Source organism: Camelina sativa, chromosome 6 (assembly GCF_000633955.1).
Source record: "Camelina sativa cultivar DH55 chromosome 6, Cs, whole genome shotgun sequence".
NCBI classification, from domain to species: domain Eukaryota; kingdom Viridiplantae; phylum Streptophyta; class Magnoliopsida; order Brassicales; family Brassicaceae; genus Camelina; species Camelina sativa.
In genome coordinates this window covers 15,871,161-15,887,111 of record NC_025690.1, presented here as the reverse complement: position 1 = coordinate 15,887,111, position 15,951 = coordinate 15,871,161, and the positions used below count along the sequence as shown (strand labels likewise).

At 36.6% G+C, this 15,951-nt stretch overlaps 5 protein-coding genes and 1 non-coding gene across 8 annotated transcripts; 2 read left to right on the top strand and 4 right to left on the bottom strand.

Annotated features, from left to right (window-relative positions):
• LOC104791647 (L-type lectin-domain containing receptor kinase IV.2) lies at positions 953 to 3,292 on the top strand. Its single transcript, XM_010517579.2, has one exon. The coding sequence runs from the start codon at positions 1,111 to 1,113 to the stop codon at positions 3,151 to 3,153; it is 2,043 nt and encodes a 680-aa protein (XP_010515881.1). The 5' UTR covers positions 953 to 1,110; the 3' UTR covers positions 3,154 to 3,292.
• LOC104791648 (hsp70-binding protein 1-like) lies at positions 3,265 to 5,182 on the bottom strand. Of its 3 annotated transcripts, XM_010517582.2 has the most exons (6): positions 5,041 to 5,180; positions 4,692 to 4,834; positions 4,564 to 4,614; positions 4,270 to 4,491; positions 4,083 to 4,185; positions 3,497 to 3,983 (listed from the first exon to the last, which is right to left on the bottom strand). In XM_010517582.2, exons 1-6 carry the CDS (start codon positions 5,124 to 5,126, stop codon positions 3,497 to 3,499), a joined length of 1,092 nt encoding a protein of 363 aa, XP_010515884.1. In that variant the 5' UTR covers positions 5,127 to 5,180. The 3 variants fall into 3 exon arrangements, with proteins under 3 accessions (XP_010515883.1, XP_010515885.1, XP_010515884.1); XM_010517581.2 differs by having other exon boundaries at positions 3,265 to 3,983; positions 4,270 to 4,614; positions 5,041 to 5,182; XM_010517583.1 differs by having other exon boundaries at positions 3,265 to 3,983; positions 4,270 to 4,614; positions 5,007 to 5,099.
• LOC104791646 (telomere repeat-binding protein 6-like) lies at positions 6,313 to 8,060 on the bottom strand. The gene is made up of 7 exons (XM_019246555.1): positions 7,995 to 8,060; positions 7,600 to 7,912; positions 7,348 to 7,485; positions 6,959 to 7,259; positions 6,692 to 6,871; positions 6,516 to 6,579; positions 6,313 to 6,441 (listed from the first exon to the last, which is right to left on the bottom strand). Exons 1-7 carry the CDS (start codon positions 8,058 to 8,060, stop codon positions 6,313 to 6,315), a joined length of 1,191 nt encoding a protein of 396 aa, XP_019102100.1.
• LOC104791645 (RHOMBOID-like protein 4) lies at positions 10,819 to 13,033 on the top strand. The gene is made up of 6 exons (XM_010517577.2): positions 10,819 to 11,335; positions 11,585 to 11,748; positions 11,856 to 12,019; positions 12,123 to 12,367; positions 12,534 to 12,660; positions 12,763 to 13,033. Exons 1-6 carry the CDS (start codon positions 10,977 to 10,979, stop codon positions 12,883 to 12,885), a joined length of 1,182 nt encoding a protein of 393 aa, XP_010515879.1. The 5' UTR covers positions 10,819 to 10,976; the 3' UTR covers positions 12,886 to 13,033.
• On the bottom strand, positions 13,162 to 13,233 carry TRNAK-UUU. The gene has a single exon. It is a non-coding gene; the product is annotated as a tRNA-Lys (tRNA).
• On the bottom strand, positions 14,629 to 15,486 carry LOC104699112. The gene is made up of 2 exons (XM_010414457.1): positions 15,428 to 15,486; positions 14,629 to 14,935 (listed from the first exon to the last, which is right to left on the bottom strand). Exons 1-2 carry the CDS (start codon positions 15,484 to 15,486, stop codon positions 14,629 to 14,631), a joined length of 366 nt encoding a protein of 121 aa, XP_010412759.1.

The window sequence follows — 15,951 nt, the reverse complement described above, 5'->3', positions numbered from 1 at the left end:
CCCCCTCTCCCCCCCAAAAAAAAAACTTTATAATGGTTCGAAATTCTGGAATTACAATCAAACAAAGCTGAAAAATTACCTATAGTACTTCGGTGAAACACGTTTCTAGAACTTCGTTCTCTTGTTTCTTTTTCACCATTCACATTACTCATCGATCATTCAAAAGGTTTGTATGTGTTTGAGTGTTTCTAGAAATGATAAAAGTATCTGATTCGATCCTTCTGCATGAAAATTCATTGTTAAATTGGATTATTGTAAGAACGATTTTTGTAAAGCATTTTCCTACAAAATTAATCGGTTAGTAAATACCACTTCAATTTTAGCATATTCTTACGGCGAGTTATATACAACTTCAAGTATTTTTGTAGTAGCATATTATTTCATTGAATATTATATTAGATTTATGTTAAGTTGTACCATTGTTTGGGATGCTTGTTTATTTATGGTACTAACGGTTTTAGTTAGGTTTTCCAAAAATAAAAAAAAAGAGTTTGAATCCGTAAACTTAAGTACTTAACTATCCAAAAACACAAAAATCAGTTAATTAACTTAACTATCTGTTTGCCAAAAAAAAAAAAACTTAACTATCTAAGCAACTAAACAAAAAAAATATTATCCTTATAAAAATCACAAGATCACAGTCCACAGACGCGAATTTAGTGGTCTTTTAACCATATGACCCAAAGATTGAATTCCACTAAATTTTAATTTAACAAAACAAAAGTGATTCAATTCAACATCTTACTCATTGACCGTTGACCACTACTACACATAATAATTGTAGTCCTAACATGCAGACAAACTGGATTAATACATCAGTCTAAATCAAATGTTCCATAGTATTAAAAAAACACAATTAGCCATACATAGAATGTATTTAAATTCAAAAAGCTTAATAATCAATCCTTGATCAATACTTCACCAAACCACTATGACATTAATTAATAAAATACTCAAAGAGTATCACACACACAACACAAAGCCGTGCCCTCAAAGAAATATTACACGACCACGACTTTTCTCTTATCCTCCTCTCTCTCTTCGCATCTCTTTAAATAAACTTCATTTTTGTTCTCTTCAAATCTTTTTGTAACCAAACCGGAATCAGCCATGTTCATTAAGCTCAAGCTCTTCTTCTTCTTCTTCTTCTTCTTCCTTCTCTGTCAGATTCTGAGATCTTCTTCTCAAAACTTCACCTACAATGGCTTTCACCCTCCATTAACAGACATCTCACTCCAAGGTCTCGCCACTGTCACACCCAACGGTCTCTTGAAGCTAACCAACACATCGGTTCAAAAAACCGGTCACGCCTTCTATACCGAAAAGATCCGGTGCAAAGATTCTCAAAACGGCAACGTTTCGTCGTCCTTCTCCACAACCTTCGTCTTCGCTATACACTCTCAGATCCCAACGCTCAGCGGCCATGGGATCGCCTTCGTCGTAGCTCCGACGCTAGGTCTACCTTCCGCACTTCCTAGTCAATACATCGGTCTATTCAACATCTCCAACAATGGCAACGACACGAATCACATCTTCGCCGTCGAGTTCGATACTATCCAGAGCAACGAGTTCGGAGATCCAAACGATAACCACGTCGGGATCGATATCAACGGTTTGCGATCGGCGAATTACTCTACGGCTGGGTACTGGGATGGTCACGACGAGTTTCGGAATCTGAGTTTGATTAGTCGCAAACGGATCCAGGTTTGGATCGATTACGATCATCTTACTCATCGAATCGATGTCACCATGGCTCCGTTCGATTCGGATAAACCTAAGAGACCTCTTGTTTCGTATGTGAGAGATCTCTCTTCGATTCTTCTGGAAGAGATGTATGTAGGTTTCTCATCAGCGACTGGTTCAGTTCTCTCCGAGCATTTCGTACTCGGATGGAGTTTCTCGTTAAACGGAGAAGCTCCGATGCTTTCGCTTTCAAAACTCCCGAAGCTTCCTCGATTCGAGCCGAAACGAATCTCAGAGTTTTACAAAATCGGTATGCCATTGATTTCACTCTCTCTGATCTTCTCCATCATCTTCCTCGCGTTCTATATCGTGAGGAGGAGGAAGAAGTACGAGGAAGAGCTTGATGATTGGGAAACAGAGTTTGGGAAGAACCGATTTAGATTCAAGGAGCTGTATCACGCGACGAAAGGGTTTAAGGAGAAGGATCTTCTCGGATCCGGTGGATTTGGGAGAGTTTACAGAGGGATTTTGCCTACGACGAAGCTTGAAGTCGCTGTGAAGAGAGTCTCACATGATTCAAAACAAGGTATGAAAGAGTTTGTTGCGGAGATTGTGAGTATTGGTCGGATGAGTCATCGGAATTTAGTTCCTCTTTTGGGTTATTGTCGCCGGAGAGGAGAGCTTCTTCTGGTTTACGATTACATGCCTAATGGGAGCTTAGACAAGTACCTTTACAACAATCCTGAGGTAACGTTAGATTGGAAACAAAGATCTAAGATTATCAAAGGAGTTGCTTCAGGATTGTTTTACCTCCATGAGGAATGGGAACAAGTTGTGATTCATCGTGACGTGAAAGCTAGCAATGTTTTGTTAGATGCTGATTTCAACGGTAGACTAGGCGATTTCGGGTTGGCACGGTTGTATGATCACGGGTCAGATCCTCAGACGACTCACGTTGTTGGAACGTTGGGTTACTTAGCACCTGAACATTCCAGGACTGGACGTGCCACGACCGCGACTGATGTATATGCGTTTGGTGCGTTTCTTCTAGAAGTTGTTTCAGGTAGACGACCCATTGAGTTCCATAGCCAAAGCGACGATGACACGTTCTTGCTTGTGGAATGGGTTTTCAGTTTGTGGTTGAGAGGAAACATAATGGAAGCGAAAGATCCGAAACTCGGGTCTTCTAGTAATGATCTTGAAGAGGTTGAAATGGTTTTGAAACTCGGACTGTTGTGTTCGCATTCAGATCCTCGGGCTAGACCGAGTATGAGGCAAGTGTTACAGTATCTAAGAGGAGACATGGCTTTGCCGGAATTAACTCCCTTGGATTTGTCGGCTGGGAGCATGATGAATTTGGGAGGCCGAGACGGTTTTAGCGGTATTGCGATGACGGATTTTTCCTCAGTGTTTAAAGGGTTTACCGGCGGATCTTCCATCGCTGACTCTCAACTCTCTGGTGGGAGGTGATGATTGATGCTCCCAACTCTAGCAACGTTTTAATGTTGTAGCTTTTTGTAAAAAAGGTTTACTAATGCGAATCATGTACATACATTTTTGCCTTTGTATGGAGATACAATATATAAATTGAGTTTTTGTTATAAGATTATGATTGCGATATTTGAGTCACTTTCAAGGACAATCCCACAAGTCTGATTCATGACTTACACAATAACGGAACATTATAATATTGGCATGACGTAGACCTTAGAATGTCTATGTGCTTGTTACTCAAATTTCTAAACCGATGATGTATTGTTGATATATGCAAAATCCAATAGATTGGTTCTTTTTATATGCCATAGCAACGAGATCACGGTGCAGGACCAAGAAGAAGTGGAACCGGTTGTTCACTCGTCTCATCATGTCTTCTTGCAGCCCAAGTCCTAAGAGGAGGTTCAAAGCGGTCCCTAACCACATCAGGAGCCAGCTCATCATCAGACGGGAGGTATACCAGCCCTCTCTCTCTTAGATGGGACGGTTCATCATAACATATGGTCCAAAGGCTATCCACTAGCTGTCTTTCTTCTCTAGCTGCACAAAGATCTTCGTCCGACATCACAATGATTCTTCTTGTTCTCTCCTCAAGAAGCTGTCTTAGATTCACATCCGCTCTGTCAAGGTTTCTCTCAGATACTTCACGGGCAAGCTCTAGGAGACCACGAAGGGCAAATTCCCGGACTTCTAAGTCTTCGTTGGATGCTAGGTGGATCATAATGCGAGGGAATACAAGATCTCTAGCGATTTTACAGTCTGAGTTGCTTTCTTGAAGAAGATAGTGGATCAAGTTCAAGGCTTTTCTGAAACGGAAAGAGTACATGGGTTACTCAATATAGATGAACTGAAAACTTGGATCAAACATGCATCTATCTAATGCATATGCTTGAGACATTGTTTACCTTTGGAATCTAACGGTATCAGAAACCAAAGCGTCTCGCAAGCCAGCGTAACCATTTGCCAGGCGGAATGCTGTAATCCCGGGTTGGTTGTTACGGATAAGAGCTGCGATGTAGATAGAAAGCAAGAAAACACTGTCAAACATTTGGGGTTCTCAAAGAAAACTTTGCTAGGAAGAGTAACTCTTACAAGATATAGCACCGAGCGCCTTGGTTCGAACTCTTATGTCGGGATCAGCAACAAAGTTTGTTAATAATGGCTCTAACCCATTTGCTTCCATAACAAGTTGCTGGCTTCTTGGATTGTTTTGGACAACAGTGGTCAAAACATCGGCCGACTTTGCTCGAATCTTAGCATTAGAGTTCTTGAGATAACTAAGGAGAGGGACCAAACCTCCAATGGAGTGAAGATCTGAAACGTAAAAAAATTTACCATTCACAAAACATAGCAAAAACCAAAAAAACAAATTATGTGAAATTAAACCATTGGCCAAATCGATCGACTCAACGTGTTCCTGCAGCTCATCCAACATTCCTGTCCAAAGAAAAGTATCAATAAGACCAGTCCTTTTATATATTAAACGAATAGAATCGCCACTGAAAGTAAAGAACCTTCAAGATCATCAGGCGTAACGCCTTGAGCCTCCAAGACTTGTTCAGGCGTTTTCATGATTTGAGATATAACTTTCATACGAGAGATTGAATCGATTGTATGTGCTTGCATAGCTTCCATAAACCATTGTCGATCTTGCTCACTAACCATAACACATTTCTCAAATCAAAATTCGGAAAAAAGTTCATCATCTCAGAATAAAGATTATATTCCAATAATTAAACAACCTATTATCAGCAAACTAGCACGAAACGAAAGGGTTGATCAAAGATAATAACAAGCTTGAAACAAGAGAAAGGGATAATGTAACATACGATCAAGAAAAAATGATAATACAGATCAAAGGACCTTATGGGGCGAGAAGAGGAAGATCCATCGGAATGGGAGAGGCTCCAATTAAGCAATCCGTCCCAGTTAGGTCCATTGTTCGCCATTTACGCTTCTTGAAAGAAAATGAAAAGCAGAAACGAAACGCAAAATCGTTTTATTACAGGAACAGAGGAGATATTTTTGTGGGCCCCGTAAAGTATGGAATAGACAAAAACACGTGGCCAAGTTGCACTAGTCAGTTTATCGGTTAAGGAGAACGAGTGAGAGGGACCACGTGGAGATCAAACCAACGACGTCTTACATTACATGTATTGGATCGCATAAGGTGTGGCCCAAAAATATGGATACGAGCTTTAATAGTAGATTGTACGAGAGCCGATGGACTAGCGAACGTTTAAAACCAATCATCAAAATGTATACTCCAAAACTAGTAGTTAGATTAATCAGAGGAGTATTTTTTTTGGTTTTTTTATCCGCAGTTATGTACAAAGTCTACATATATTGGGAAACCAAAATCTCAAAAATTCAATAGACACAGAGAACTCAAAAACATTGAATAGAAATGTAACCAAGTGTTGTTGAATAACTTTAAAAAGAAAAAAAAAAACAAAAAGTGTTGAATAACAATACAACTTAGTAACTACATCATCCGATCCAGGGTTTAAATGTTCTCACCAGTTTTTGAGAAGTGATTGTACCAGTGGTACTTCTTTTTCACAGATAAATGTCAGAAGTCTTGAGTTCAAGTCTCTCTGCCACCACGGTGGTACTTAGCCTCTCCAAATAAAAACTCCTCTATACGAGTAGGGGCAAGCGGTGTATACTAACCCGTAGGTCCAAGCCGGAGGTGGAGTTTTTCCTGGATATGGAGTCGCTTTGCGGTGGGGCTAGTCACTATAAAAAGTTTATCGTAACAGTTTACGAGAAGTGATTGTATCCCAGTGGTACTTCCTTCTCACATATGAATGTCAGAGGTCTTGAGTTCAAGTCTCTCTACCACCACGGTGGTACTTAGTCTCTCCAAATAAAAACTCCTCCATACAAGTAGGGGCAAGCGGTGTATACTAACCCGTAGGTCCAAGTCGGAGGTGGGGTTTTTCCTGGATATGGGGCCGCTTTGCGGTTGGGCTAGTCACTATAAAAAGTTTACCCTAACAGTTTACTTTCACCAAAAAAAAAATATATATCCTACATTATCTACCTGCTTTAAGTACTGAAAAGGACAATCTATTCTGTGTTATTTAATCAAAATCCTAAACTTAAATAATTCTAAATCGAATCTAATTAATTTCATCCGGTCTGATAAGACCAGAAAGCATGAGCAGCTAAAACTCTATCAAGAAGGTCTTGAGGCACAGGTTCGCCTCTCCTTTGCCTTGCTGATATCTTTGCCGTATGAACCAACGTTTTCCATTTATCCTGTTTTAGGTTACCCATATTATTAAGTCTGCTTATTTGTTTACAATAAATATTTGATATATAGTAAAAGATACCTTGAGGTCAACGTAAGTTCGATGATTTGCATGGTCAAATGCATGATTCTTAATGTCGCGCCACCTGATAAGAATCAATTGTAGAATGAAGACAATTCGATAATGTAACAAAGAAGAGTATTACAGTTTAAATGAAAAATTAATCACCCAATATGTAAGCAAAAAAAAAAAAAAACCTTCCGGTGCCGAGCCTCTCTACGGCCTGAACCAAAGCTTCTACTTCTGAGACAGTGAATGGCCGTCTGATTCTCCGTTGAACCATCTCTGGCTGCGAGGCCGGCTTCATGCGCACAGGTTTAGCTGCCACTGTCTCGGTGCTATCGACGGATCCTCGAACCCTATTTTGTGACCGCAGTTTAATAAGAATACGAAATGGCTAATAGGGAAAGAGTATTTTTACACAAAAATTATAATATATGGTTTTGATTGTGTACCTAAGCCGTCGTGTTTCCGGGGAAACAGTGGTTAACGTTGTTACTGATGTTGTTTCTGATTTATGCGGTTCTACCATGAATCCCAAAGAACTGAGGTTGTCGTCAGCATCCTGAGGGATCCCAATCTGACGAAGCGTTTTGGAGTCATCATCGATGGTTTTACCTCGAAGAAGCACTCCAATGTCTAAATCATCCTTAAGAATCCGTGTTACCGCCTCCAATACCGCTAGTTTCAGTGACCCAACCGTGGCTGATTCGGGAACGTCCACCAATAGCTCCGAGATTTTCAACGATTTAATACCAAATTTAACTGAAAACATGATACGAGAGAATGTTATATTAATAGCAATTGTTTTTATATATTATATAGTTCTGATCTCAAATAGATATATGCATACCGGTACACGGAGCTTCATGTGTGTCAGATCGATGATTTTGGTAAAACAACTTTCTTTTCTTCAAAGGGTACATATCCTGCGATTCTTGGCTACTACACAAACCTCTCTCCTTCATGTTACACATCTTTCTTTTACCGTCTACATATAAAAATCCAAAGAAAGACCAAAAATATCAATTTGTATGTAAAAAATTAAAATATCGTTATAGTCTTATATATAGACAAGTAAAGTTAGCGAGTGACTTGATGTTACCGATCTTGGAACTTGAATCGAAGTTTTCTTCTTGTGTAATTTGAGAGCTAGACATGGAAGGACCTAGAGCTAACCAGTCCTTAGACAATAACACATTATTAGAAGGTTTCTCCAGATCAGGTTGAGGCTTAACCTCAACTTCCATTGTCTCCAATAAGTTATTGACGACGAAATCATCCTTTGTCTCATTTGTTTCGTGGGCCAACGAGCCGATAGCAACTCGATTCTTGCACTCGCCTGAGAGTTGTCCACCCACTTGGGCTAAAACCTCGATATCGGATCTCTGTTTTCTGATAGGTTTTAGCCTGCGTCCCTGGAGAAAAAGATGCAATCCAGTGAGCCAAATGTTTGAAACTCTTGGAGGAAGTAATCTTGTTCGAATGTAATATGCGCACTCTGGGTGATCTATTCGCCCTAGGAACCACAGGAAGTTGGTAGGCATCGACACCACATTCCATCATGTTCCTTGCAACACACACAACTGCAAATTTCTTAGGTTAATCCCCAACCTACACGATTTTTTATTTGTTATATCCAATAATCAGATCCTAGAACACAAATAATTGATGAGGATAAACTACACAAACATTGTTTACAAATCAAATCACTTGAAAATACACAAACCTTTTTTTTTTTTTTGATAACTGAAAATACACAAACCTTATGATCGTTTGTCGTTTCTCTTTAAAACGAAATTTGATTTTGTGTGAGAAAGAAATGTGAGATTTATGTTAGAATTTTATTGGTAAAATTTATGTTAGAATTTGTTTGAGGGAAAAGAAAATATATAGAATGATGTGAGCCGTAAAACATCCGCCTTTAAAGTTGGGTTTGTGTCTGAACAAAAACCCCATATGAAACCACAAAAAGTCTTTACACAAAAAAACTCCAATGTTTTCAGAAAATTTCGAACTCAATTTTAACAACACCTGTCAACATCTGAATAGTCTGAAAATATCAGTAAATTAAAAATGTTTTCTCTAAAGACGTGTTTATTTTTTTTGTGGGGTTGAAAACTAACCAACGGTTTTTTTAGCTTTAGCCCTAAAACCCTCCCCCGAACACTTTGGACCAGTTCTTCCGTTCTTCCCATTACTTCTTAACATCAATCCTGGTTTTGACACGTGGATGACTCTCCATTTTAATTGGATAAATCTCTTCTCATTCACTAATATTTTCTTGTTGTAGAGGAAAACTCTGTGGTTTCCATTTTTGTTGGATAGATCTCCTCATTCACTAGTATTTAGTTTCAATCCACAACATGCAAGTTAGTCCTTTGGAATTAACCTTTGAAAAGTATAAAATCATCTGAACCAATTCACACGAAATGATAAAGAGTTAAAAATTATATAGATCTGTTTGGACAAATACAGTTTACATATTGTGAAGAGAAAATATTGTTTTATTAATAATCATGAATCATCAATCGTTGAACAACGTTGGTTTTAGGGGTTTTTTGTTTGTGTCTCTCTTCCCTTTGTTTTAAATGTGAGCGACTTCCTCATATATATTTTGTTACTCCTACAAAGTCGAAAAGATTGAGAAGAACCAGTCTTGTTAGTTGTTAGCGGCAATGGTCAACGATTTCGAATGCAAGCAAGGAAGTCAACCATAGAAATATAGAATCCTTAAATTAATCACTCTTTAGAAAGCTTCAACTTAAGCACTTTCATAAATTGTTTATATTAACTTGATTGATACAGTATTAAAGAACCACCAATTTTCTAACTTTGTAACTTTGACGCCCATTATAATAGTTGATAATGAAAGAAAATCATCAAATCAGACGATTGATAATTATGGGCTGCGATTCTTTTTAATAACCAAGCCGGATTCCAAATTGTATATAGGTACATAAACAATAGATAGAGAGAAAAAGTCTATATAAAGATATGTCTATATATCATCGATAAAAAGCACGACTAAAAGCGTCGAAGTCAAAGTTTGATGATTACGTACCAATGGAACAAGTAGACCAGTCAATTACAACGGGTTGGAGCAGTTGAACCACTAATCACTCGTGGTTCCAAAGATGAATACACTAAGCAAAAGACTATATATTATTTTAGATTTTTTTTTCTATTCTGTTTAGAACAACTTGTATTTAGGGTAATAGATATATTTTTCTATCACTAAATTTCATATTTTTATAAAAATTATTGGTTATCAAAATTTTTACGATAACATAATTGAACGGACTGTGCTGAATTAGTCCTGATCTGTTTGTCCTAGGTTTTTTACCCATCAGACAAACGTAGTTTATATGAGTGTTCCAAAATAAAAGAAGTCCAAATGCATTGCGGTTCAATTTGTTTCGAACCACATTTGCACCGTTCATCCTTTTGAGGCTTTCTCATTCTTGTCTAACTGGGAGTGAAGTTTAACAGAAATCATTTTTATATATGTCGCAGATGTTTCAGTGGTTCCTCAAGATCTTTGGACAGGGTAAATATCAGTTGATGGATAATTCTAAGAAAAGACTTCAAACTACCATAAACAGCTTTAAAGAAAAACAACGCCAATACGAGAACATGATCGACAAGGCCAACGAAGTCTTAACAAGTGCCAGTAACCCATCAGGTTTATCTTCGTAATGTTATTACAATTAAAAATATTTAATTACAATTACAAATATTTATGATAACATTATATATCTTGTCCCAGTTTGTTACCCATTAGACAAATGTAGTTTATATAAAAGGAGGACCTTTGGATGCATTTGAACTTGAGATGCATTTGAACTTAATTGCCCATACTTGAGATGCATTTGAACTTGAGATGTATCTAGAGACAAATGTAGTTTATATGGGTGTTCCAAAAAAAAAAAAAGTTCAAATACATTGCGGTTTATTTTTGTTTTCAACTGGTCATCAATGATTTTAATTGGAAAAAGTTCAGAAAATTGTAACTATTTGTAAAGTTAGCTTCTTTCTTTCTTTTTGTAGTACACGGTTTGTTTTGTGTAATCCGTTTCATCCGATGTCAATATCCTTTAAATCATTGCGTTAGCAAACTCGGGAACATATACGAAATAGTAAAATATCAAATAACCTTTGGAATTTGGAATTTGGAGTTTGAGTCAAATAATTTTTTTCCTTATGGAAGCAGATTGTTTTTAGTTTTTTACTGGTAGGATTAGGAACCGTGTGATGATTCATGATTAGGTGAATACCGTTGACTTAAACTCTTACCTTTTCTTGTTTTCAGACACAAACCCCAACGAAAGTTTCCTATTTGTATAGATAGGAACTTGCTCTCAAGCTGCCAAAGTCCAAACCAGATTTTATAAAAAAACCCCACAAACAGCAAACACACAAAAACCTAATTCCTCTCTACTACACAAACAAAGCTCGAATTGATTTAATTGCTTTCCTTCAATGGGTGAGAAAGATTCAGAAACAGCTCCGATTTGGGGAAAAACTCGGCAGAGAGAGAGCAACAACACACAACAACACCCAATGGATGTTGAATCTGCTTCTCTATCTGGGCAACAACATCGATCTCTGAATCGTAGTCGAAGTTCTTATGAACAACGAGGAAGAGGAGTTAAAGAGTTTAGAAGCTGGTTCCCTTGGCTCATACCCTGTTTCGTTGCCGCTAACGTTGTCGTGTTCGCGATCACCATGTATGTCAACAATTGTCCCAAGAAATCTGGAGATTGTTTTGCTGATTTCTTGGGTCGCTTCTCGTTTCAGAACACTAGAGAGAATCCTCTTCTCGGTCCTTCCTCTCTAACGTATGTAAGCTTCTAATTTTCTAGGGTTCTTTTTTCTACTCTGTTTCAAACAAAGGTCTGACCTTTACTGAGTTCAAGTGAAATATGAATGAAACTATGAAATTTCCGAACTTTCTTATGAAATTGAGCAAAAAATTCCATATTTTTACGATTTTGATTCGATAAGAAGTAGCTAATTGCTATTAGAGAATATGCAAGTTAGTAATGAGTCAGTGTTTCTATAATCCACACTTCCTTGGCTTGGAACAGGTTACAAACAATGGGTGGATTAGATGTAAAGAAAGTTGTTAAACAAGATGAAGGATGGCGTCTACTATCTTGCAACTGGTTACATGGAGGAGTTGTTCACTTACTCGTGAACATGTTGACTCTTTTATTCATTGGTATACGTATGGAACGTGAATTTGGTTTTAGTAAGTAACTGCTCTCTCTGCCTCTCTTGATTACTTTGTTCTTGTGAAGACCATATCTTTTATGAAGTGTGTGTATATATAACCTTTGTTTCAATTTTTGTTTGCAGTTCGGATTGGATTGCTTTACTTGATTTCAGGGTTTGGAGGAAGTATATTGTCAGCTCTTTTCCTACGCTCAAACATCTCTGTTGGAGCATCTGGTGCTGTGTTTGGTTTACTTGGAGGAATGCTCTCTGAGATCTTTATCAACTGGACAATCTATTCTAACAAGGTAACGAATACGATACCTTCAGAGTTCAGAAGCCTTTTCTTGTTTATGATTTTCAAGATTGGAACTTTAGAATTTATGTTGTTTTTGCCAATGCTTGGTCTAGGTTGTGACGATTATAACTCTTGTGATAATTGTGGCGGTGAACTTGGGACTTGGTGTGCTCCCTGGAGTAGATAACTTTGCTCATATTGGAGGGTTTGCTACCGGGTTTCTACTTGGATTTGTGCTCTTAATCCGTCCCCATTATGGATGGATCAACCAAAGAGACGCTCCTGGAGCTAAACCCCACAGGTACAAGATGTATCAGGGCATATTTTGGACCATCTCTCTTCTCCTCTTGGTCGCTGGGTAAGTGTTACATTCCTCTGTTATTCACCCTCCACGTTCATAGCTATAAATCAGTTTGTTTGTTTTTCATATACTCATAGTTCATAAAGGACTGCATATTGTATCAATGATGATCTTGTCTTTTAGATTGACACGACACTAAACCAAGCTTCTTTTCTTGTCACAGGTTCATTGCTGGATTGATCTCGCTCTTCAACAATGTCGATGGAAACGAACATTGCTCATGGTGTCATTACCTTTCATGTGTTCCAACATCTAAATGGAGCTGTAACCGAGAACCAGCCTCTTGCACGGTATAAATCCTTTCGTATCTCAGTTTCTACAACCTCGGATCGAATCTTTTTTTCAATGTCTCCTGATCACATATATCTTCTTCTTATTTTTGTTTGCTGCAGACGACTCAATTAGGTAACCAATTCAGCATGACTTGTTTGAGAAATGGGAAATCAGCATCTTACATTTTGGCAAATCCCCCGGATTCACGGATTAATAGCTTATGTGTTCAGCTTTGCCGTTGATTTTTACTTACTGATTTTTTAGAATATATACAAACACACTCGTGTCTACACTCTGTATCTTCTTCTCCTTCTCATTTTTTTCCTGCTTTATTGTGTATATTTTTATAGGAGCCTCCTTGTTGAATAAATAAGTACAGTATTTTCTTGAGTTCTCTGGTAAATTTTCAAGTAACCGTGCTTCAATATATTGGAAGAGACTTCGCAAGAAAATTTTGTTCTGGTTATAAAAACACAGTCTTTAGACCAAGTTACAAAATTTTAAAAAAAAAAAGAAGTCGCCGTCTGTGGGGATCGAACCCACGGCCACGTGGTTAAAAGCCACGCGCTCTACCACTGAGCTAAGACGGCTTTGTTATCTAGTGTTCCATGCATATATATAAAATATATCTTGTTTTAATTTGTTACAAAGGTCAATTTACATTCAACTACGTACGATTACTTTAGATCATAAGAACATCTCTAATGTCCTTTATTTTCAGCTGTAAAGTTTTACTTTAATAGATCTCTATTTTCACTTCTATGATAGAAATTGCTATTTTTTTCTCTATTTTTAGAGGAACTTTATTTTTTCCTCTATAAATAGAGGTGAACTATTTTATTTATAAAGTAGTCCTCTTAATCTTTAACTTCTTTTATTTATGACCAAAATAAATAAAATAAATATTTTTAAGCACTAATAATACAAATTTAATAAAATAAGTATTTTTAAAAACTAATAATATAAATTTAAGTATAAATATTTAGTCTAAAATATCGAGACTACCATTTGGAAAAGATAATTTATATAAATTATAAAATTTATTTTTCATTCAATCCATAATAATTATTTTAATACAACAAAAACTAATAACTTAATAATCCGGTGAATTACTTTGGGATCCACCAATATCGCTAAAATATTGTTCAAACGAACCAAATGATGTAGATGGAGGAGGAGCTTGTTGGTTATGTTGTTGATTATTCCGCTTTTGTATAATCCGTGCTTATTCAGCCTCAAAATATCCACGAACATTTGGATGTAGAGTATCCAAGTCACAAAATAAAATTTTGTATTCTTCTTTTAGCTCTTTCAAAGCATAATTTTTACTTTGAATCTCCAACTGTTGTTGTCTTTGTTTAAATATAATAATAAATATTAAATTTAATTAAAAATAATAATTTTATGAAAGTGTTACAAATTTAAAGTAAAATGGGTTAGTTTGCAATTTTATAAATAAAAGGTTTTAATTGTAAAATAAAAAAGAATCTATTTGGAATATTCTTTTTAGAGGAAAAAATAGATAAAACTATTGGAGCAAAACTCTTTTCTATTATAAAGATTCTATAGAAGAAAAAATAGGGAAAACCATTGGAGATGGTCTAATACCCCTCCCCCCTACAAGTCAATTTTTCCAAATTAGATTCTGAAAATGGAAGTTTGGCATGGAGATCTTCCATTTGCCATATATAACAGAAATTTGGTATAGGTGCTAATTAAAAGTAATACGTGACAACTTGTTTTGTAAAAGATCAACTAGATACAAACCCAGTATATTTAGAAGCAATCTTGAACACATCATGTTCGTCTAAACAAAATAAAAAAGCCAATACGACTTAACAAATGATCGTCTCGCATTGGAAAATAAGTACTGAGGCAAACAATAATTTGCAAATACTTCTTAATTATTTATTAGTTCACACTTCAAAACGAATTAGAAAAAACAAGAAGAAAATACCACACGTGCATGTAAGAGATCATGTGGCTTACAACGTCTTGTGATTCTTATTGAAGTGCAAAGACCGTAGCTCAGCTGAGTCAAGCTCTTTGGCAAAATTATCGGGTCTATAGTATCCGCTGTGAGGGTCAGGCATCCACCATAGCTCTTCTCCTCTCATCATTTTACCTTGAATTTGAGAAGTTTTTGTAATGCATGGATTAAACTCTTTTGCACCGGTCCTCTCAGGTCTGAAGTATCCGGTATCAGGGTCTGATGTCCACGATGGCTTCTCCTGGCTACTTCCAGTAGTAGATCTCCTTTGAGAGGCTTTTGTGATCACAATGTATCTCCTCCTATACGATTATTAATTAATCCAAAAAAGAAAAACTGTCATTTAGTATGAAACACCATATATTCACAAGAATTAATCAACACACTTTCTTAAACTAGAGGTTTATACAAAATGGATAGACGACCAAGCTACAAAAAAATTGCCCTTCTGGAAATTTTTTAAGGATTGGACAGTGAAATATGAAAGACCCTCGGGAAACAAAAGGAGCTTCCCAAACTGCTCAAAATATGATTAAAGACTCTCATCTACAATCATATGTGGCGGTAGGACACCTTAGATGGCTACACAATTACACATTTTGCTTGTCAGTAAGAGTCTTTTGCCTACTACTGACTAACTTTTATGGTCTTGTTGGCTCTATGCCTCTATCTATTACCATTTTTTGGATCATTACATGGTGTAACTATTGTGGTAGCTAGTTGTCATCTCCACAACCTTCCTTAATCAATAATATAATTAGATGAAGAAAAATAATATAAATGGCTAGACTTACATTATAATTGTGTTGATAGATCGAGAGAAGCTTTTGAGATTGAAAAGTGATTGAGACATTAATTCTCTCAAATTTTCTATGGAAAATTAAGTGTAAGAGGATTTTTTGTATAACTAATTTATGGACGATCTTGAACTGTGGGTCGAAGATATATGTGGGAAGTTATGGCTTTATATACATATTTTATTAAGGGAAATTGTTATTAATAATAATTTTCTTGTTGTAAAACTAATTCTTGACTTCGTAATGTTGATTAGACGTTGAGAAATAAATAAATAAATAAAACTAGATATTGACAAGGTCTGTTCAAAAGAAAACAAAAATAGAAAGGATTTTGATGTGGAATGTAAGAGAAGTAGTAGTAGTCCCTTGCTCGATCAGAGAAAGTCAGTTTAAAACATCGAATAAATTACAACCAGGAGGCAGGAGAATGACCTAGTCATGCTTCACTTTTTAAGGGTTCAATTAAGCGTTCGTGCTAATTTTAAAATCAAGTTTATAGATTTATAAACGGTCAAATTATT